General features: G+C 31.5%; 1 protein-coding gene across 1 annotated transcript in view; it reads left to right on the plus strand.

Annotated features, from left to right (window-relative positions):
- Positions 1 to 7,083: 7,083 nt before the first annotated feature.
- LOC142234978 (uncharacterized) overlaps positions 7,084 to 24,685 on the plus strand; it is a 35,071-nt gene continuing 17,469 nt past the window's right edge. The window contains exons 1-5 of the mRNA XM_075306187.1: positions 7,084 to 7,270; positions 7,339 to 7,649; positions 14,560 to 14,871; positions 14,984 to 15,377; positions 19,261 to 20,073. Of these exons, the coding sequence (XP_075162302.1) occupies positions 7,186 to 7,270; positions 7,339 to 7,649; positions 14,560 to 14,871; positions 14,984 to 15,377; positions 19,261 to 20,073 (1,915 nt within the window). The 5' untranslated portion in view covers positions 7,084 to 7,185. The remainder of the gene's footprint in view (positions 7,271 to 7,338; positions 7,650 to 14,559; positions 14,872 to 14,983; positions 15,378 to 19,260; positions 20,074 to 24,685) is intronic.

A 24,685-nucleotide genomic window follows, 5' to 3' on the forward strand; every position in this document is an offset into this window, starting at 1 on the left:
TCTATAGAAAATTTTTTCAAAATTTTATTTCTATGAAAAATTTTGTGATAAAATTTATTTCTATAGAAAAAAATATTTCTATAAAAAATTTTGTCAACATTTATTTCTATACAAATTTTTTTTCAAAATTTTATTTCTATAGAAAATTTTGTCAACATTTTTTTCTATAGAAAATTTTTCAAAATTTTATTTCTATAGAAATTTTTTTCAAAATTTTATTTCTATGAAAAATTTTGTGATAAAATTTATTTCTATAGAAAATTTTGTCAATGTTTTACTTCTATAGAAAATTTTGTCAAAATTTTTATTTCAATAGAAAATTTTGTCAAAATTTTATTTCTATAGAAAATTTTGTCAAAATTTTTATTTCTGTAGAAAATTTTGTCAAAATTTTATTTCTATAGAAAATTTCGTCAATGTTTTATTTCTATAAAAAATTTTGTCAACATTTATTTCTATACAAAATTTTTTTCAAAATTTTATTTCTATACAAAATTTTTTTCAAAATTTTATTTCTATAGAAAATTTTGTCAACATTTTTTTTTATAGAAAATTTTTTCAAAATTTTATTTTTATGAAAAATTTTGTGATAAAATTTATTTCTATAGAAAATTTTGTCAAAATTTGTATACCCTTCACCACACTGTGGTACAGGGTATAATAAGTTTGTGCATTTGTATGTAACGCCAAGAAATAGTGGTCATAGACCCATCTTTTAGTATACCGATCGGCTTAGAATTAAATACTGAGTCGATTTAGCGATGTCCGTCTGTCTGTCTGTCCGTCCGTCCGTCTGTCTGTATATGTAATTTTGTGCACAAAGTACAGCTCGCAATTTAAGTCCGTTCGTCCTCAAATTTGGCATAGGGTCGTTGTTTGGAACCAAGACAATCGCTATTGATTTTGGAAAAAATCGGTTCAGATTTAGATATAGCTGCCCTATATATTTATCCCCGATTTGGTCATACTTAGCGTGTTTATCAACCGATTTTCTTGAAATACCGTACATCCAAATATTTTATGAATCTCGAAAATCTTGCAAAATATCAGCCAAATCGGTTCAGATTTAGATATAGCTCCCATATATATCTTTCGTCCGATTTAGACTCATATGACCACAGAGGCCAAAGTTTACTACCGATCTTCGTGAAATTTTGCACAGAGGGTAGAATTGACATTCTACCAATGCTTGGTAAATTTGATTGAAATCGGTTCAAATTTAGATATAGCTCCCATATATATCTTTCGTCCGATTTGAACTTATATGGCCACAAAAGCCAGAGTTTTGCCGTGATGTGCTTCAAATTTTGCACAAGGGGTACGTTTAATAGTATCGTTAAGTGTGTCAAATTTTGTTACAATCGGTTCAGATTTAGATATAGCCCACATATATATCTTTCGCCCGATTTGGAATTATATGGTCTCAAAAGCCAGAGTTTTGCCCTGACTTACTCAAATTTTGCATAAGCGGTACTTTAAACGATACTATTGTATGTGCCAAATATGGTGAAAATCGATTCAGATTTAGATATATATCTTTCGTCCTCAAAATCCAGGGTTTTGCCGTGATTTGCTTCAAATTTCGCACAAGGAGTACGTTTAGTAGTATCGGTAATTGTGCCAAATTTGGTTGAAATCGGTTAAGTTTTAGATATGGCTCCCATATATATCTTTCGTCCGATTTGCACTCATATGACCAGGGGGGCCAAAGTTATACTCCCATTTAACATACTCCCATTTAACATACGTAACTATACATGTCAAATTTAGTCAAAATCGGTTTAGATTATATATAGCTCCCATATATACGTGCACCAGAGTTGGGGAAATATGGTAGACTGTTACATATTTTAGACCCATTTTCAATGGAAGTTTCCTACAATTAACTGGATAGCGTTAAATTTTAATTCTAGAGATTTTGTAGAAGTAAAAAAATTGTCTCCTTTATATAGCTTCCAGCAAATGTGAAGTAGTTGAGATGGTAACACAAATTTTTATTCTAATTTATTTCGATAGTCATTTTTGTCAAAATTTTATTTCGATAGTCATTTTTGTCAAAATTTTATTTCTATGGAAAATTTTGTCATAAAATTTATTTCTATAGAAAAATTTGTCAAAATTTTTATTTCTATAGAAAATTTTGTCAAAATGTTTATTTCTATAGAAAATTTTGTCAAAATTTTATTTCTATAGTCATTTTTGTCAAAATTTTATTTCTATGGAAAATTTTGTCATAAAATTTATTTCTATAGAAAAATTTGTCAAAATTTTTATTTCTATAGAAAATTTTGTCAAAATTTTTATTTCTATAGAAAATTTTGTCAAAATTTATATTTCTATAGAAAATTTTGTCAAAATTTTTATTTCTATTGAAAATTTTATCAAAATTTTATTTCTATGGAAAATTTTGTCATAAAATTTATTTCTATAGAAAATTTTGTCATAAAATTTATTTTTATAAAAAATTTTGTCAACATTTTATTTCTATAGAAAACTTGTTGTCGTTTTCTTGATTTCAGCCTAAAACCATGCATTGACTAAACTACAAGTGTAGCTTAACCAACAGAGGAAAATAATGTTTGTCAAATTTATTTGGGCAAAGCCCTATAGACTGCAAGATGGTTGGATGGGCGCACGTTTCGGAATTACCACATTCCTCATCAGCATCCTCTACTTGCAGCAAAACTTTCAACCAATTATCAGAATAAATTCAGGCAGTTGACTAAACCCAAAGTGAACCACATTAAACTAAAAAAGGCCGTTTGAATACGTATATAATTAAGTTTAAAGTTTGTATAGAAATAAAATTTTGACAACATTTTCTATAGAAATAAAATTTGGAAAAAATTTTCTATAGAAATAACATTTGGATAAAATTTTTTTATAGAAATAAAATTCTGACAAAATTTTCTATAGAAATAAAATTTTGACAAAATTTTCTATAGAAATAAAATTTTGACAAAATTTTCTATAGAAATAATATTTTGACAATGTTTTCTATAAAAATAAAATTGTGGTAGATTATTTTTGGCTCGAGTGGCAACCATGATTATGAACCGATAAGGACCAATTTTTGTGTGATTGGGGATCGCTTATATATAACTATAGACCGAAAAACTGGGGATCGATTTATATGGGGGCTATATATAATTATGGACCGATATGGACCACTTCTTGCATGATTGTTAGAGACCATATACTAACACCACGTACCCAATTTCAACCGGATCGGATGAATTTTGCTCCTCTAAGATGCTCCGGAGGTCAAATCTGGGGATCGGCTTATATGGGGGCTATATATAATTATGGACCGATATGGACCAATTTTGGCATGGTTGTTAGAGATAACATACTAACAACACGGACCAAATTTCAATCGGATCGGATGACTTTTGCTCCTTTAAGAGGCTCCGGAGGTCAAATCTGGGGATCGGTTTATATGGGCGCTATATATAATTATGGGCCGATGTGGACCAATTTTTGCATGGTCATTAGAGAACATATACCAACACCATGTACCAAATTTCAGCCGGATCGGATGAAATTTGCTTCTCTCAGAGGCTCCGCAAGCCAAATCGGGGGATCGGTTTATATGGGGGCTATATGCAATTATGGACCGATGTGGACCAATTTTTGCATGGTTGTTAGAGACCATATACTAACACCATGTACCAAATTTCAGCCGGATCGGATGAAATTTGCTTCTCTTAGAGCAATCGCAAGCCAAATTTGGGGGTCCGTTTATATGGGGGCTATACGTAAAAGTGGACGCTATACGTAAAAGTGGACCAATTTTTGCATGGTTGTTAGAGACCATATACTAACACCATGTACCAAATTTCAGCCGGATCGGATGAAATTTGCTTCTCTTAGAGCAATCGCAAGCCAAATTTGAGGGTCCGTTTATATGGGGGCTATACGTAAAAATGGACCGATATGGCCCATTTTCAATACCATCCGACCTACATCAATAACAACTACTTGTGCCAAGTTTCAAGTCGATAGCTTGTTTCGTTCGGAAGTTAGCGTGATTTCAACAGACGGACGGACGGACATGCTCATATCGACTCAGAATTTCACCACGACCCAGAATATATATACTTTATGGGGTCTTAGAGCAATATTTCGATGTGTTACAAACGGAATGACAAAGTTAATATACCCCCATCCTATGGTGGAGGTGTTAGTATATGGTCGCTAACAACCATACCAAAATTGGTCCAATCACACAAAACTTGAAACTAGAGCCAAAAATAATCTACCAAAATTTTATTTCTATAGAAAATTTTGTCAAAATTTTATTTCTAGAGAAAATTTTGTTAAAATTTTATTCGGTTCATAATAAAATTTTCATCATTGCCAAAATTTTATTTCTATAGAAAATTTTGTTCAAATTTTATTCGGTTCATAATCATGGTTGCCACTCGAGCCAAAAATAATCTACCAAGATTTTATTTCTATAGAAAATTTTGTCAAAAGTTTATTTCTATAGAAAATTTTGTTAAAATTTTATTTCTGTAGACATTTTTGTCAAAATTTTCTTTCTATAGAAAATTTTGTGAAAATTTTTATTTCTATAGAAAATTTTGTGAAAATTTTATTTCTATAGAAAATTTTGTTAAAATTTTATTTCTGTAGAAAATTTTGTCAAAATTTTATGTCTACTTTGTCAAACTGAATTATATACGTATTGGATCGATCTTTTTCGATTTAATATATACCACGTATGGACTTACATACAATTTAGAAGATGGTGTTAGGAGGTTTTAAGATACCTTGCCATCGGCAAGCGTTACCGCAACTTAACTGCCACTTGTGGGTGGCAGTGTTTAGAAGAAGTTTCTACGCAATCCATGATGGAGGGTACATAAGCTTCGGCCTGGCCGAACTTACGGCCGTATATACTTGTTCAAAATTTAATTTTTATGTAGAAAATATTGTCAGAATTTAGTTGGAGAGGAATATTTTGCAAAATCTACTATAACATCAAAAATGCTATCAAACAGTAAAGTATCTACCATTTTGGTAGATACAACACTGCGCCGAGTTGCGCAGTGTTTTTTTTTAGAGAGGTCAGGTCGAGTTAATCTCGTGACCACCTCTCGAAAGATTAGCCTATTCGCTGCCAAGGACGAGTATATTTGTCCTACTTTGAAAAGAGATTTTGTAGTTACTCAGCGCGAAATAAAAACAAAATACGCGGATTTATTTCACGCCATTATCTGCTGAGACACTGTAATTGACAATAGTGAATTTGTCACAAAAACAAAAATTAAAATACTATAGCATATCTCTAGGCTGCTTCATTATTTTAATATTTTGCTCCTAAAAGCTCGCAATTGTGTTTTTGGTAGCTAATGACAATCAGTGATGCCAGTTTATCTATTTTGTGACTTAAATTACTTTCAGAAAAAAAAGAGTAAATGAAAATTTATGTAGCCGATTTGCATACACAAGGTCGTGGATTCGATTCCTGCTTCGACCGAACATCAAAAAGTTTTTCAGCGGTGCATTATCCCACCTCAGTAATGCTGGTGATATTTCTGAGGGTTTCAAAGCTTCTCTAAGTGGTTTCACTGCAATGTGGAACGCCGTTCGGACTCGGCCATAAAAAGGAAGTCCCTTGTCATTGAGCTTAACATGGAATTGGGCAGCACTCTGTGATAAGAGAGAAGTGGTATCACAATGGACTGAATAGTCTAAGTTAGCCTGATACATCGGGCTGCCACCTAAACTAACCTAACCTTACCATGTAACCGATTAATTGTATTTTGAATTGATTTTAATTAAATTTTACCAAATAAATAAATAAAATAATATTTTTTTGGACGAATATTTTTTTTTTCATAAACTATCAAAGCTTTATCAAATCTTTCAAAAAGAGCTTTTTATTTTAATTTGGTAGAATTTTGCACGTGGCAACCTTGTCGAAGTTATGGGGTCAGACTCCATAAACTATATGTATATATTCTGAGTCCTGGTGAAATACTGAATCGATGTCCGTTCGTCCGTCTGTAGAAATGATCTAGGTTTGATGCCATTGGAAACGGCCCACATCGGACCACACTTGGGTCTTCTTTAATAAAAAAAAACTTTTCCCCTCATTCAAGTAAAAGTTTTTTTTTTTTTTTTTAAATTATAAAGTAAATTATGCAGATTAATTTCATTTAAATTATAATAAAAAAAAAACAATAAATATTGAAAAGTTAAAAAAATACAATAATATATAATAGAAATAGCCAGTGAAGAATCTTGACGGTGCGATACTACGTTTACACAGAGAGAAGTTCACAACTGAGGAATCACAATGGACTGAAAAGTCTGCCGACATACCTAATCTAGGTTAGGTTAGGTTAGGTTATGTGGCAGCCCGATGTATCAGGCTCACTTAGACTATTCAGTCCATTGTGATACCACATTGGTGAACTTCTCTCTTATCACTGAGTGCTGCCCGATTCCATATTAAGCTCAATGACAAGGGACCTCCTTTTTATAGCCGAGTCCGAACGGCGTTCCACATTGTGGTGAAACCACTTAGAGAAGCTTTGAAACCCTCAGAAATGTCACCAGCATTACTGAGGAGGGATAATCCACCGCTGAAAAACTTTTTGGTGTTCGGTCGTAGCAGGAATCGAACCCACGACCTTGTGTCTGCAAGGCGGGCATGCTAACCATTGCACCACGGTGGCTCCCAACTTTAAGGTGATTGGGGGAAGTATTAAAAATCCTATACACAGCATCCCATAAACGTTCTGGCTCTGGTTTTCTATTATGACGGGAATGTACCGTAGTTATTGACTAATCCAATATACCCTCAGAACTACCCCAAATTGGAGTAGGTTATGCCATGTTCATTTCTTCAATTTTCATTAGTTTGATTTTATAAAAATATTTGAAAAACAATTATTACAAATCGTCCATAAAATTCTGAGATAAATTTCACCGACTATCTCTATCAATGCGATATGTTATCAATGATGTTCATTTGATTTGATAATAGAATATAACATCAATAACTTCATCTTGAAGCAATGGAGAAAGACTGTACCAGAAAAAAAAATTATTTCAAGCCAGAGTGTTCATTGAAGCAGTAGACCCAAAGAAAAAGAAAATTCCATACTGAATTCAGTTGAAATATTAATGGTTATATAACTAGAGAAGTAATATCCAAATCACTCAACAAATATGGGAATAGATGGGACATTAGTCATTGTCCTTATTGCCATCGGAATGGAAATATATGGAATTCAGGGAGCTGATGATGTTATAGGTTCGTGGAAAATAATTATTAATTTTTTAATAAATGTTTCTAATCATTTTCGTTTTTATTCTTTCTAGATTGCTCCAATGAAGAATTGGTTACTTCAGTCTTTAATGATCCCATTGCTTTAACACTTAATGGAACCATTAAAATATACGACAATGTTTTGATAAATGATATTTTATCAACATCAAATAATGAATTTGATTTGAAATATATCGATGCCCGTTTAGAAAATGGAACTAATGTGGATGACGATGAAAATGCCACTTTGAACTTGGTTATCTTTACCACAGAGAATTTTCCAAATTATGCCAAGGAACAGACAGCAAGCAGAATATCACTTAAAATTAATTTAGGATGTGGATCGGGGAAGGAACGAATATTGGTAAGTTTATATCGATGAGGAACATGAGATGGAAGCAATTCAAAATTTTCTATAGAAATAAAATTTTGACAACATTTTCTATAGAAATAAAATTTTGACAACATTTTCTATAGAAATAAAATTTTGACAAAATTTTCTATAGAAATAAAATTTTCACAAAATTTTCTATAGAAATTAAATTTTGACAAAATTTTCTATAGAAATAAAATTTTGACAAAATTTTCAATAGAAATAAAATTTTGACAAAATTTTCTATAGAAATAAAATCTTCTATAGAAATAAAATTTTGACAAAATTTTCTATAGAAAAAAAATTTTTACAAAATTTTCTATAGAAATAAAATTCTTACAAAATTTTCTATAGAAATAAAATTTTGACAAAATTTTCTATAGAAATAAAATTTTGACAAAATTTTCTATAAAAATAAAATTTTCTATAGAAATAAAATTTTGACAAAATTTTCTATAGAAATAAAATTTTGACAAAATTTTCTATAGAAATAAAATTTTGACAAAATTTTCTATAGGAATAAAATTTTGACAAAATTTTCTATAGGAATAAAATTTTGACAACATTTTCTATAGAAATAAAATTTTGACAAAATTTTCTATAGAAATAAAATCTTCTATAGAAATAAAATTTTGACAAAATTTTCTATAGAAAAAAAATTTTACAAAATTTTCTATAGAAATAAAATTTTCACAAAATTTTCTATAGAAATAAAATTTTCACAAAATTGTCTATATAAATAAAATTTTGACAAAATTTTCTATAGAAATAAAATTTGCACAAAATTTTCTATAGAAATAAACTTTTGACAAAATTTTCTACAAAAATAAAATTTTGACAAAATTTTCAATAGGAATAAAATTTTGACAAAATTTTCTATAAAAATTAAATTTTGACAAAATTTTCAATAGGAATAAAATTTTGACAAAATTTTCTATAAAAATAAAATTTTGACAAAATTGTCTATAGAAATAAAATTTTCACAAAATTTTCTATAGAAATAAAATTTTGACAAAATTTTCTATAGAAATAAAATTTTGACAAAATTTTCTATAGAAATAAAATTTTGACAAAATTTTCTATAGAAATAAAATCTTCTATAAATTGTACAAAATTCTATAGAAACAAAATTATGACAAAAATTTCTTTACAAATAAAATTTTGACTAATTTTTTTATAGCATTAAATTTTTACAAAATTTTTCATAGAAAACAAAACTTTTCTATACAAATAAAATATTGACTAAATTTTTGGCAAAAATCAACAAAATTCTATAGAAACAAAATTTTGACAAAATTCTACTGAAAAAAACTTTTGACAAAATTCTACGAGAGAAGTTCACCACTGTGGTATCACAATCGAAACAAAATTTTGACAAAATTTTCTATAGAAATAAAATTTTGACAAAATTTATATAGAAATAAATTTTTCATTCTTTTTGTTTTGTTATTGTTGGTTTTGGTCTTTAAGCATTGTTGTTGTTTTTTATTGCAGCTTAAAGCCATACATTGACTAAACTACAAGTGTAGCTTAACCAACAGAGGAAAAGAATTTTTGACAAAATTTTCTATAGAAATAAATTTTTGACAAAACTTTCTATAGATATAAAATATCGACAAAATTTTCTATAGAAATAAAATTTTGACAAAATTTTCTATAGAAATAAAATTTTGGCAAAATTTTCTATAGAAATAAGATTTTTTACAAAATTTTCTATAGAAATAAAATTTTGACTAATTTTTTATAGCATTAAATTTTTACAAAATTTTTCATAGAAATAAAACTTTGACAAAATTTTCTATAGAATACATTTTTAAAAAATTTTCTATACAAATAAAATTTTGACTAATTTTTTGGCAAAAAAGGACAAAATTCTATATAAACAAAATTTTGACAAAATTCTACTGAAAACAACTTTTGACAAAATTCTAAGAGAGAAGTTCACCACTGTGGTATCACAATGGAAATAAAATTTTGACAAAATTTTCTATAGAAATAAAATTTTGCCAAATTTTTTATAGAAATAAATTTTTTACAAAATTTTTTATAGAAATAAATTTTTGACAAAATTTTCTATAGATATAAAATTTCGACAAATTTTTCTATAGAAATTAAATTTTGACCAAATTTTCTACAGAAATAAAATCTTTGACAATTTTTTTATAGCATTAAATTTTTACAAAATTTTTCATAGAAATAAAACTTTGACAAAATTTTCTATAGAATACATTTTTAAAAAATTTTCTATACAAATAAAATTTTGACTAATTTTTTGGCAAAAAAGGACAAAATTCTATAGAAACAAAATTTTGACAAAATTCTACTGAAAACAACTTTTGACAAAATTCTAAGAGAGAAGTTCACCACTGTGGTAGCACAATGGAAATAAAATTTTGCCAAATTTTTTATAGAAATAAATTTTTGACAAAATTTTCTATAGAAATAAATTTTTGACAAAATTTTCTATAGATATAAAATTTCGACAAATTTTTCTATAGAAATTAAATTTTGACCAAATTTTCTACAGAAATAAAATCTTTGACAATTTTTTTATAGCATTAAATTTTTACAAACTTTTCTATAGAAATAAAATTTTGAGAAAATGTTCTATAAATTACATTTTGAAAAAATTTTCTATACAAATAAAATTTTGACAAAATTTTTTGACAAAAATCAAAAAAATTCTATAGAAACAAAATTTTGACAAAATTCTACTGAAAAAACTTTTGTTAAAATTCTAAGAGAGAAGTTCACCACTGTGGTATCAAAATGAAAATAAAAGTTTGACAAAATTTTCTATAGATATAAAATTTCGACAAAATTTTCTATAGAAATAAAATTTTGACAAAATTTTCTATAGAAATAAATTTTTGACAAAATTTTCTATAGTAATAAAATCTTGACAAAATTTTCTATAGAAATAACATTTTTACAAAATTTTCTATAGAAATAAAATTTTGACTAATCTTTTTATAGCATTAAATTTTTAAAAAAAATTTTATAAAAATAAAAGTTTGACAACATTTTCTATAGAAATAAAATTTTGGCAAAACTTTTTATACAATTTTTCAGTGGTGGATTAATCCACCTCAGTAATGCTGGTGAAATTTTTGAGTGTTTCAAAGCTTCTCTAAGTGGTCTCACTGCAATGTGGAATGCCGTTCGGACTCGGCTATAAAAAAAGGAGGTCCCTTGACATTGAGCTTTACAAAGAATTGGGCAGCACTCAGTGATAAGAGAGAAGTTCACCACTGTGGTATCATAATGAACAGAATAGTCTAAGTACGCCTGGAATATCGGGATGTCACTATACCTAACCTAATCTTCTATTGACAAAATTTTCTATAGCTATAAAATTTTGACAAAATTTTCTATAGATATAAAATTTTGACAATTTTTTTTATAGCATTAAATTTTTAAAAAATTTTCTATTGAAATAAAATTTTGACAAAATTTTCTATAGAATATATTTTGTAAAAAATTTCTATACAAGTCAAATTTTGACTAAATTTTTGACAAAAATCTACAAAATTCTTTAGAAACAAAATTTTGACAAAATTCTGCTGAAAAAAACTTTTGACAAAATTCTAAGAGAGAAGTTCACCACTGTGGTATCACAATCGAAACAAAATTTTGACAAAATTTTCTATAGACATAAAATTTTGACAAAATTTTCTATAGAAATAAATTTTTGACAAAATTTTCAATAAAAATAAAATTTAGACAAAAGTCGACTGAAAAGAATTGTACAAAATTCTATAGAAACAAAATTATGACAAAATTTTCTATACAAATAAAATTTTGACAAATTTTGTTATAGCATTAAATTTTTACAAAATTTTTCATAGAAAAAAAACTTTTCTATACAAATAAAATTTTGACTAAATTTTTGCCAAAAATCGACAAAATTCTATAGAAACAAAATTTTGACAAAATTCTACTGAAAAAAACTTTTGACAAAATCCTAAAAGAGAAGTTCACCACTGTGGTATCACAATCGAAACAAAATTTTGACAAAATTTTCTATAGAAATAAAATTTTGACAAAATTTATATAGAAATAAATTGTTCATTCTTTTTGTTTTGTTATTGTTGGTTTTGGTCTTTAAGCATTGTTGTTGTTTTTTATTGCAGCTTAAAACCATACACTGACTAAACTACAAGTGTAGCTTAACCAACAGAGGAAAAGAAATAAAAAATTTTCTATAGAAATAAAATTTTGACCAAATTTTCTATAGAAATAAAATTTTGGCAAAATTTTCTATAGAAATAAAATTTTGACTAATTTGTTATAGCATTAAATTTTTACAAAATTTTTCATAGAAATAAAACTTTGACAAAATTTTCTATAGAATACATTTTTAAAAAATTTTCTATACAAATAAAATTTTGACTAATTTTTTGGCAAAAATCGACAAAATTCTATAGAAACAAATTTTTGACAAAATTCTACTGAAAACAACTTTTGACCAAATTCTAAGAGAGAAGTTCACCACTGTGGTATCACAATCGAAATAAAATTTTGACAAAATTTTCTATAGAAATAAAATTGTGCCAAATCTTTTATAGAAATAAATTTTTGACTAAATTTTCTATAGAAATAAAATCTTGGCCAAAATTTCTATAGAAATAAGAATTTTTACAAAATTTTCTATAGACATACAATTTTGACAAAATTTTTTATAGAAATAAATTTTTAACAAATTTTTTATAGAAATAAAATCTTGACAAAATGTTCTATAGAAATAAAATTTTGACAAAATGTTCTATAGAAATAAAATCTTTAACAATTTTTTTGTAGCATTAAATTTTTACAAAATTTTCTATAGAAATAAAATTTTGACCAAATTTTCTATAGAATACATTTTGAAAAAATTTTCTATAGAATACATTTTGAAAAAATTTTCTATAGAATACATTTTGAAAAATTTTTCTATACAAATAAAATTTTGTTTAAATTTTTGACAAAAATCGACAAAACTCTATAGAAACAAAATTTCGACAAAATTCTAAGAGAGAAGTTCACCACTGTGGTATCACAATGGAAATAAAATTTTGACAAAATTTTCTATAGAAATAAAATTTTGCCAAATTTTTTATAGAAATAAATTTTTGACAAAATTTTCTTTAGAAATAAAATTTTGCCAAATTTTTTATAGAAATAAATTTTTGACAAAATTTTCTATAGAAATAAATTTTTGATAAAATTTTCTATAGATATAAAATTTCGACAAAATTTTCTATAGAAATAAAATGTTAACAAAATTTTCTATAGAAATAAAATCTTTGACAAAATTTTTTAATAGCATTAAATTTTTACAAAATTTTCCATAAAACTAAAATTTGGCAAAATTTTCTATAGAATACAATTTGAAAATGGAAATGAAATTTTGACAAAATTTTCTATAGACATAAAATTTTGACAAAATTTTCTATAGAAATAAATTTTTACAAAATTTTCTATAAAAATAAAATTTAAACAAAAGTCGACTGAAAAAAATTGTACAAAATTCTTTAGAAACAAAATTATGACAAATTTTCTATACAAATAAAATTCTGACTAATTTTTTTATAGCATTAAATTTTTACAAAATTTTTCATAGAAAAAAAAAACTTTTCTATACAAATAAAATTTTGACTAAATTTTTGGCAAAAATCGACAAAATTTTGACAAAATTCTACTGAAAAAAAACTTTTGGCAAAATTCTAAGAGAGAAGTTCACCACTGTGGTATCACAATAGAAATAAAATTTTGACAAAATTTTCTATAGAAATAAAATTTTGACAAAATTTTCTATAGAAATAAAATTTGGCAAAATTTTTAATAGAAATTAATTTTTGACAAAATTTTCTATAAAAATAAATTTTTGTCAAAATTTTCTATAGATATAAAATTTAGACAAAAGTCGACTGAAAAAAAAATTTACAAAATTCTATAGAAACAAAATTTTGACTAATTTTTTTATAGCATTAAATTTTTACAAAATTATTTATAGAAATAAAACTTTGACAAAATTTTCTTTAGAATACATTTTGAAAAAATTTTCTATTCAAATAAAATTTTGACTAAATTTTTGACAAAAATCGACAATATTCTATAGAAACAAAATTTTGACAAAATTCTACTGAAAAAACTTTTGACAAAATTCTAAGAGAGAAGTTCTCCACTGTGGTATCACAATGGAAATAAAAATTTTGACAAAATTTTCTATAGACATAAAATTTTGCCAAATTTTTTATAGAAATAAATGTTAGACAAAATTTTCTATAGAAATAAATTGTTGACAAAATTTACTATAGATATAAAATTTCGACAAAATTTTCTATAGAAATAAAATTTTGACAAAATTTTCAATAGAATGAAATTTTGACAAAATTTTCTATAGAAATAAATTTTTGACAAAAATTTCTATAAAAATAAAATTTTGACAAAATTTTCTTTAGAATAAAATTTTGACAAAATTTTCTATAGAAATAAAATTTTACAAAAATCGACTGAAAAAATTTTTACAAAATTCTATGGAAACAAAATTTTGACAAAATTCTAAGAGAGAAGTTCATCACTGTGGTGAAAATGTTGTCAAAGTTTTATTTCTATAGAATTTTTTTGCAAAATTTTATTCCTATAAAAAATATTTCAAAAATTTATTCCTATGGAAAAATTTTCCAAAATTTTATTTCGATAAAAAATGTTACATCTATAGAAAATTTTATTTCTATAAAAAATTTTGTCAAAATTTCATTTCTATAGAAAATTTAAAAAAAATTTATTTCAATAGAAAATTTTTGCAAAATTTGGATACGTTACCCTAGATAATATAAAATTTATTGACTACTGGTTCGATAAGCTTAAAAATGTACCACATTAAATGTTGTTTCCTTTTGTTCCCCCTTCCCTTTAGGTCTTCTTTCAGCCCCTTAAAGAGGACAACTATTATGATCCAATATTTTCCCAATCACAATATGAGATACTAATGCCCACACCCATATTTGCTGGTTTCGAACTAACTTCGTTCATAGAAATCTCTGCCAAAGATGACGATCTGACACAAAATGAAATTAATTTTACATCAACGACATCGATTGAACATTACATTAGTGTCGGTACCAAGAATATAACAAGCAACGATAAGAAAACCTATTTTGCAAATATAACATTGGAACGTATCTATTTGGAATTGCCGAGAGAAATTGAATTTGTCATTACAGCTATGGTAAGTAATAACACCTCTTACATCTTAACATCAATTTTATCCGAAAATTCAGCACTAGAAATTTTTTGTTATTTAATTAATAATAAATCTCTCCATTTTTTATTGTTTCTAGGACAATGGAACACCATCACGCAGTTCTAATGCCACAGTCATAATACGATCACATCCCCTAAAAAGAATGCCAATGAGACCACAATTCATGAAGCACATTTATAATGGAATCATCAGAATGGATTTCTCCATGGAACCAATTCGTATAGAACTCATTCAAGGATCTTATCAAGCGGAAGTGATATTCATTTTGGATGGTGGTGTTAGTGAAACAAATGGTTTTGAGATAATCGATTATAAAAATGGAAATATTGATATTCAATGGAATGCCCAAAAGGTTGGACAATCTACAATAATGGAGCTAAGAAAATGGACCTTTCAAGTGAAAGCACAACATCCACAAATGTCTGAAATGAGTGTGGCAACTGTTATAGTCGAATTGGAAGATTTTCAAAGTAAGTAGAGAACCAAAATATCGCAGAAGATATTCGTGTCCCTTGGGTTTGCATTAAAGGACACTGGGGGAAAAGATTATAAACTCATTCTTTTCGACTAGTGTTGCAAGTATTGGGAATTCATTCTAGAGTTGGTTACTTGGGGACTTGATGGGAAATTTGGGAATTTTTGGCAAAATTTTAAAAATAAATAATAAAATTTTGACAAAGTTTTCTATAGAAATAAAATTTTGACAAAATTTTCTATAGAAATAAAATTTTGAAAAAATTTTCTATAGAAATAAAATTTAGACAAAATTTTCTATAGAAATAAAATTTTGACAAAATTTTCTATAGAAATAAAATTTTGACAAAATTTTCTATAGAAATAAAATTTTGACAAAATTTTCTATAGAAATAAAATTTTGACAAAATTTTCTATAGAAATAAAAATTTGACAAAGTTTTCTATAGAAATAAAATTTTGACAAAATTTTCTATAGAAATAAAATTTTGACAAAATTTTCTATAGAAATAAAATTTTGATCAAATTTTCTATAAAAATAAAATTTTGACAAAGTTTTCTATAGAAATAAAATGTTGACAAAATTTTCTATAGAAATAAAATTTTGAAAAATTTTTCTATAGAAATAAAATTTAGACAAAATTTTCTATAGAAATAAAATTTTGACAAAATTTGTTATAGAAATAAAATTTTGACAAAGTTTTCTATAGAAATAAAATGTTGACAAAATTTTCTATAGAAATAAAATTTTGACAAAATTTTCTATAGAAATAAAATTTTGACAAAATTTTCTATAGAAATAAAATTTTGACAAAATTTTCTATAGAAATAAAATTTTGACAAAATTTTCTATAGAAATAAAATTTTGACAAAATTTTCTATAGAAATAAAATTTTGACAAAATTTTCTATAGAAATAAATGAAAATAGAAATTTTGAATTGGAATAAAAATTTGACAAAATATTCTATAGAAGTAAGTATTAGGAAAATTATTAACTTTTAAATTATATTAATTTAATTTGGTAAAATGATCCGGCAATTTTGGAAAAATGTTGGTCCAAAATAAAAATTCGTGGTGGCAACGCTGGTGTTGAGTATGTGCATTGATAGAATATTTTTATACTCTTCACCACTATTGTGGAACAGGGTATAATATGTTTGTGCATTTGTATGGAACGCCAAGAAGAAAAAGTCTGAGACCCATCGTATAGTATACCGATCATCTTAGAATTAAATGCAGAGTCGATTTAGCGATGTCCGTCTGTCCGTCCGTCTGTCTGTCTGTTTATGTATTTTTGTGCGTAAAGTACAGGTTGCAGTTTAAGTCCGATAGTCCTCAAATTTGGCATAGGGTCGTTGTTTGGAACCAAGACAATCGCTATTGATTTTGGAAAAAATCGGTTCAGATTTAAATATAGCTGTCATATATATTTATCCCCGATCATAATTGGCGAGTTTAAAGGGTGATACGGTCAAAATTTGGTCAAGGTAAAACGCGTGTAAATCGGTGAAATCGTTTATTTAAAAAATCAAATTAAAATTCTTTTTCAAGTTCAATTAGTATAAAATTCAGGAAAAATATTCAGTTAGGCTTTCGCTTTTCCAAATCCGAATTGCCGGGCCTCACGTTTGACACCTGCCATCAGATTTTGTACAGCCACCTTGTCCACCTTCTTCGCCACAGAAAGCCAGTTTGCCTTGAACTGCTGCTCGTCCTTAACAGTTTTTTTGGTCTTCTTTAGGTTCCGCTTGACGATAGCCCAGTATTTCTCAATTGGGCGGAGCTCTGGCGTGTTGGGAGGGTTCTTGTCCTTGGGAACCACCTGCACGTTGTTGGCGGCGTACCACTCCATGGCCTTTTTACCGTAATGGCAAGATGCCAAATCCGGCCAAAACAGTACGGAACAACCGTGTTTCTTCAGGAAAGGTAGCAGACGTTTATTCAAACACTCTTTCACGTAAATTTCTTGGTTGACAGTCCCGGAAGCTATGAAAATGCTGTTCTTCAAGCCACAGGTACAGATGGCTTGCCAAACCAGATATTTCTTTGCGAACTTTGACAGTTTTATGTGCTTGAAAATATTTGCTACCTTTCCCCTTCCTTTTGCCGTATAAAAATCCTGTCCTGGAAGCTGCTTGTAGTCGGCTTTGACGTAGGTTTCGTCGTCCATTACCACGCAGTCAAACTTCGTCAGCATCGTCGTGTACAGCCTCCGGGATCGCGCTTTGGCCGTCGTATTTTGTTTATCATCGCGATTTGGAGTCACTACCTTCTTGTAAGTCGATAGTCCGGCTCGTTTTTTGGCTCGATGCACGGTTGTAGACGATACACCCAGCTTATTTGCGGCATCTCGGAGAAAGATGTTAGGGTTTCGCTTGAAACTACCGGCAACTCTCTTTGTCGTCTCGGCGGCTTCCGGTTTTCGATTTCCCCCCGATCCAGACTTCCTGGCTGTCGACAAACGTTCCCCAAACACTTTAATTACATTTGTAACGGTTGATTTGGCAACTTTCAGCGATTTTGCCAGCTTTGCGTGCGAGTAGCTCGGATTTTCGCGATGCGCGAGCAAAATTTTGATACGCTGCTCTTCTTGCTTGGACGGCATTTTGACAATTCCAAAATCAAAATAGGAGCAACATTCTACACACACACACCTTCAAAATGAGGGGTGTTCAGGTTTTTTAAATGCAAAATTGAAAGAAATACGTCAAGTTTATATTGACCAAATTTTGACCGTATCACCCTTTAGAAGAAAAATCTGGAAGTTTTACATTGAGTTTCAAGCAATTTTCATGATCAGTGCGCCTTCTACACCCTCAAAAAGTGAAGTCGGTCTATATGGAGGCATTGCCAAATGGACCGATAAAAACTTAATCCGATACACGTTTTTGTGAGCCTAAAATACTAGAATATTTAGAATTTCAGGCAAATCAGATAAAAACTACGGTTTCTAGAAACGGTTTCGGGAACGGTTTCTTATGGGGGCTATACTAAAACACGAAAATACCTCTAGATTTCCAATTTCAGGCAAATAGGATAAAAACTTCGGATTCTAGAAGCCCAAGAAGTAAAATCGGGAAATCGGTCTATATGGGGGCTATACCAAAACATAGACCGATACTCACCATTTTCGCCACACCTCTTTGTGGTCCTAAAATACCTCTAGATTTCCAAAATCAGACAAATTGGGTAAAAACTACGGTTTCTATAAGCCCAAGACCCCAAATCGGGAGGTCGTTTTAAATGGGGACCATACCAAAACATGGACCTATACTCACAATTTTTGGCACACGTACTTGTGGTCGTACAATACCTCTAGATTTCCAATTTCAGGTAAATTGAATAAAAACTGCGGTTTCTATAAGCCCATGAAGTAAAATCGGGAGATCGGTCTATATGGGGGCTATACCAAAATATGGACCGATACTCACAATTTTCGGCACACGTATTTGTGGTCCTACAATACCTCTAGATTTCCAATTTCAGGTAAATTGAATAAAAACTGCGGTTTCAATAAGCGCAAGAAGTAAAATCGGGAGATCGGTCTATATGGGGGCTATACCAAAACATGGACCGATACTCACTATTTTTGGCACACCTCTTAATGGTCATAAAATACCTCTAGATTTCAAATTTCAGGCAAATCGGATAAAAACTACGATTTCTATAAGCCCATCGCTCTTGAAGGGAACTATGTTGAATAATAAAAACGAATTTTGACAAAAAAAAATTTGTTTTTCTTTGTTAGACCGGGGACTTATCAGCCAACCTGTTAAGTACTCAGATATACTCTCCTTATGAGTACTTTTATTCATTCTCTGATCTGTATTAATGCTCCCTTCCTTTTTCTCTCCCTCCCTCCCTCTCTCTCTTTTCTAGGTTTCTTTCACTTTATGAGCACCTACTATGAAGGATCCATCGATAGTGAAGGGCAACTCGAAATGTTTCCCATTATATTTTACCCGATGATGTATAAACCGGATATTAAATTCTCATTGCTGGAGAATCCACGAAATATGTTCAATATCAGCAATACAAATTTCCAAGTTCATTTACATTTTATGCCTAACTTCACTTTGGATGCATTTGCCGAAGAGGCTTTCATTAAATTAACTTTAAAAGCCACATGGAAACAATTATCAGCAATCACTTATTTGCTCATAAGACTACCAGAAAAACTACAAAATATTCCGGTGCAACAACAGCTGTTCGATTTCGAGAAACCTTTGTATGTGGGTAATTTTACAATAGCTGGCAAGGAAATTGCTATGGAAGAGATCATTTTATTGGATTCCATTACCAATACGAATGCAAGTCAATTAAAAGAATTCAAGTTAAAAGGAGAATGGAGTCATTTATTTCTTGTGATCATGGAGAAGCAAGAGAATCAGAGTCAAGTTCATCTTGAATTTAATTTAACGGATGTTATTGATCAAGGAGACACCATTCAATTAAAATCACCATTGGTATTGGTATTGGAAGCTAAACAAGACAATTTTACAGTGTATTGCAGCATAGTTTTGGATGATCTTGAAGCTCATTATACTATGGATGGCTCAACGATTGTTTTCATGTCTCACTCTGTGATAGGTAAACTGGAAGTGAGGAATGGTCAGCAGAGTCTTGTTATCGATTCCATTCAGTTGCAACATTTGGATAATCTAAAGGATTATGAATTTCTTGTGGAAGGAGGTAAGTGAACAACTGTTTGAGTGCTCACTTCAATATGGCAGTGATCGAAATTATTTACCCCCATATTCAAAAAGTTTTCGTAAACTTTAAACCTATTTCTACCATACAAATTCCTTCGATAAACTGTCAATAGATTGGTATTAGGGTATCCCCGATCCTCAGATGATCGACCATGAAGGTCGATCCTCTGAGATCGATAATATTTAGCATTAACCAATTTCAGGCAATGTGGATAAGCGATTAAAATAGTATACTGAGTTTTGTTGTACCTTTTGTACATAGGTCGGATTCGTCCCGAGTCATCCACTGGTGAGTCGGGTAGGTCCAGCTGAGCAAGCGAAATGATGGCGTGTATTGTAGCCCTAGATTTCAGATGGGGTACACGCCAGCCACGCTGTGATCAATTACTGAAGCGGCGGGACTCGCAGACGAGCGTGATGAAAACCGTCGTGGTAGCCCTGCTAAAATTAGGGAACTGAATCTAGAGATTAGTAAGATGGTCGACGAGCACAATCGGAACACATGGTTAGAGCACCTGAAGCAATGTAACTTAGGTGCAGGAACAGGTAAATTGTGGTCAACAGTGAGAGCCCTCTCGAACCCCACCACAAGAGATGATGGGATCGCAGTCACCTTTGGCGGCGTGACGGTGACTGATCCGAAGAGATGCGTCAGATTTTTCAACCTACAGTTTGTCGAGCATCCCGAGATGGTCTCCGAGCTGATGAGACACCGCAATTTACCACAGCCGAAGTTACCAATGTCATCAATAGCGCGAAACCATCCAAGGCACTGAATCGTACAGACCGATATTCCTTCTCTCGCCAGTAGCCAAGACACTTGAGGCACTACTCCTCCCCAGCCTTGTGGAGAATTTTTCAGCTGCCCACCATCAACATGGATTCCGCAAGGTACATAGCACGACGACAGCCTTACATGCCATTTCAGCACATATTAGTATGGGACTCAATCAGCCCAAGCCGTGTCATAGGTTATGTGGCAGCCCGATGTATCAGGCTCACTTAGACTATTCTGTCCATTGTGATACCACAGTGGTGAACTTCTCTCTTATCACTGAGTGCTGCCCGATTCCATGTTAAGCTCAATGACAAGGGACCTCCTTTTTATAGCTGAGTCCGAACGGCGTTCCACACTGCAGTGAAACCACTTAGAGAAGCGTTGAAAACCTCAGAAATGTCACCAGCATTACTGAGGTGGGATAATCCACCGCTGAAAACCTTTTTGGTGTTCGGTCGAAGCAGGAATCGAAGCCACGACTTTATATATGCAAGGCGGGTATGCTAACCATTGCACCACGGTGGCTCCCTTATATATACCTGTCGAAGGCATTGGATACGGTCAACCATGCCACACTATTCGAGGACATGTAGAATACGTCCCTAACGGCATTAACCAAGCGTTGGGTTCTGAATTATATATGCGGACGCCAGTCGTACGTGGAATTCAGGGACAAGAAGTCAAAACTCCGTAGAGTTAATCAGGGAGTTCCCCAGGGTTGGGTGATATCTCCGGCACTGTTTAAACTCTACCTGTCCTCGATTCCACCCCCTCCTGACGGCTTCGATATTGTATCATATGCGGACGACTGTACAATCATGGCATCCGGGCCCATTTTTGATGACATTTGAACGTCTACCTCGCTGATCTTACCAGTTATTTCACTGCAAGAAATTTGAGGATATATCCCACTCTATTCATTACGTGGACGGCGGAAGTACGCAGGCAGTTGAATGTCAGAGTCGACGGCGAAATAATTCCTACCACAAGTTACCCCAAGATTCTTGAGGTTACATTCGACAGCCTTTTTAAGTCGTCCTCCTATGCCACTGCAATTTGTAATAAGCTCCACGGTAGAAACAAGGTCCTCAATTCGCTTGCCGGCAGCACGTGGTGTGTGGACGAAGAAACCTTGTTGTCTTCATATAAGGCAATTGGCCGTTCAGTGGTAAACTATGCAGCGCCAGTGTGGACACCTCAAACGAGCGACACGCAGTGGAATAACATGCAGATCTGTCAGAACGCTGCCCCTAAAACTGCGACAGGATGTATCCGCAACTTTATGAGGAGACCAAGATACATGTTGTCAATGCAGCACCTCTTGGGTTGTCATCCAAATAACCATCTTGTGGATAGGCAACGTCCAACCAGGAATGTAATGGGTTGATCTTCACCTTCTAGAGAGCGAGATCCAGCGTTATAAAAAAAGAGTCTCTAGATCAGACAGCATACCAGACAGGTATGAACAGTATTCATGAGGATACTGTAGCTGAAGCGGTGGGAAGCTACAAGGTTAATCCTGTTCTCGGAGCTCGACCACCGCCCATAGCACCGGAGGAGAGAGAGACCTCCCACGGCACACCAGGGTAGTTTTAGCTAAACTAAGATCAGGCAAGTGTAGCCGCCTCAATTCCTACCGTGATTGATAGCAGCGTAGCTGCCGTGTGTCCCATCTGTAATCAGGGGCCCCATGATACTCGTCATCTTTTCGCTTGCCCAGCTAAACCTACCTGTGTTACTCTGAACACATCCCATCCTTGTCGCAGAGTTCCTTGATCTGGACACTAACTAAAGCATAGGACAACATGGGTGAAACTATATTAAAAACTGTTACAACAACAACTGTGGCGGCTGCTCTTATCTGATCTTCGTTGTGCACAAAACTTTGCGTGGGAAGTCTCTTTTCTCTGATGCTGAGAGCAGTGGACGGACTCCGGGAATAGTATTAACCTTATAGTTTCTCCCCACTTCAGATAGGAATTCTTTTTAGACCTCTCTGATCTACAGGAAAGTCGGAATAGGATTAGTCCTTACATTCCTGAGCGGTAGTTGTCTGTCCCCAAAATTGTGATCTGGATGTTAACTACAATAACAATCCTGGATACAAAGCTTTGGCAGCATGTCTACGGAAGGGAAATATCTTGGTCTTAACATAAAAATGATCCAGAATAGAGGAGTGCACGTGACCCGAAATTGTAGTGAGGTACGTGTGAGTCGCGAATCACGCTGATGGCAATGCCTTGAGTGTCCGTGAGCGTGATTAACCAAACCAAATATCGTGCGTAAGCGTCTGTCACCAAAGTGATTTCTTTGTGTGTGTGAGTAAGGAATTTTAGAAAAATACACTCACGAACATAATCACGCCTAAGATGTTAAAGTTTAGTAAAGCTCTCGATTTTAATCATCCTCATAGTTTCAGTTAGGTCCCCCAGGGAAATTACTCATAAAATTATTAGTGAGTCACGAAAGTTTTGATCGTGAGTTTTTAAAATTTTGTCGTGCTGAGTACGGATTTTCTTTGCGTGAGTCTTACCAAAAATATGGTGCGTGAGTAAAATGTGCACATCTCTAATCCAGGATAGTACTGCAGAGACATAGTTTACCACTGACGGGCAAATTACCTTATGGGTAATCAACAAGGTTTCTTTGTCCCCAACCCAAGAGCTATCGGCAAGCGACTTGAGAACCTTGTTTCTACAGCGGAACTTATCATAATTACTGTGGCGTGTCCAGACGACTTAAAGAGGCTGTCGAACTTCGACAATTTTGAGGTAGTTTGGTGTCGGAACTATTACGCCATCTACTCTAACATTCAACTGTTTGCGTACTTCTACTATCGATGTAGTATAAATTATGGGTGAGGATTTGGTGACACTTTTCCTCAAATTACTTGCAGTGCAATAACTGGGAAGATCAGCAAAAACAATAGGCCCGGGTGCATTGATTAAAGGGTGATACGGTCAAAATTTGGTCAAGGGAAAACGCGTGTAAATCGGTGAAATCGTTTATTTAAAAAATCAAATTAAATTTCTTTTTCAAGTTCAATTAGTATAAAATTCAGGAAAAATATTCAGTTAGGCTTTCGCTTTTCCAAATCCGAATTGCCGAGCCTCACGCTTGACACCTGCCATCAGATTTTGTACAACCACCTTGTCCACCTTCTTCGCCGCAGAAAGCCAGTTTGCCTTGAACTGCTGCTCGTCCTTAGCAGTTTTTTGGTCTTCTTTAGGTTCCGCTTGACAATAGCCCAGTATTTCTCAATTGGCCGGAGCTCTGGCGTGTTGGGAGGGTTCTTGTCCTTGGGAACCACCTGCACGTTGTTGGCGGCGTACCACTCCATGGCCTTTTTACCGTAATGGCAAGATGCCAAATCCGGCCAAAACAGTACGGAACAACCGTGTTTCTTCAGGAAAGGCAGCAGACGTTTATTCAAACACTCTTTCACGTAAATTTCTTGGTTGACAGTCCCGGAAGCTATGAAAATGCTGCTTTTCAAGCCACAGGTACAGATGGCTTGCCAAACCAGATATTTCTTTGCGAACTTTGACAGTTTTATGTGCTTGAAAATATCTGCTACCTTTCCCCTTCCTTTTGCCGTATAAAACTCCTGTCCCGGAAGCTGCTTGTAGTCGGCTTTGACGTAGGTTTCGTCGTCCATTACCACGCAGGCAAACTTCGTCAGCATCGTCGTGTACAGCCTCCGGGATCGCGCTTTGGCCGTCGTATTTTGTTTATCATCGCGATTTGGAGTCACTACCTTCTTGTAAGTCGATAGTCCGGCTCGTTTTTTGGCTCGATGCACGGTTGTAGACGA

The sequence above is a fragment of the Haematobia irritans genome, chromosome 4, assembly GCF_050003625.1.
Source record: "Haematobia irritans isolate KBUSLIRL chromosome 4, ASM5000362v1, whole genome shotgun sequence".
NCBI lineage: Eukaryota > Metazoa > Arthropoda > Insecta > Diptera > Muscidae > Haematobia > Haematobia irritans.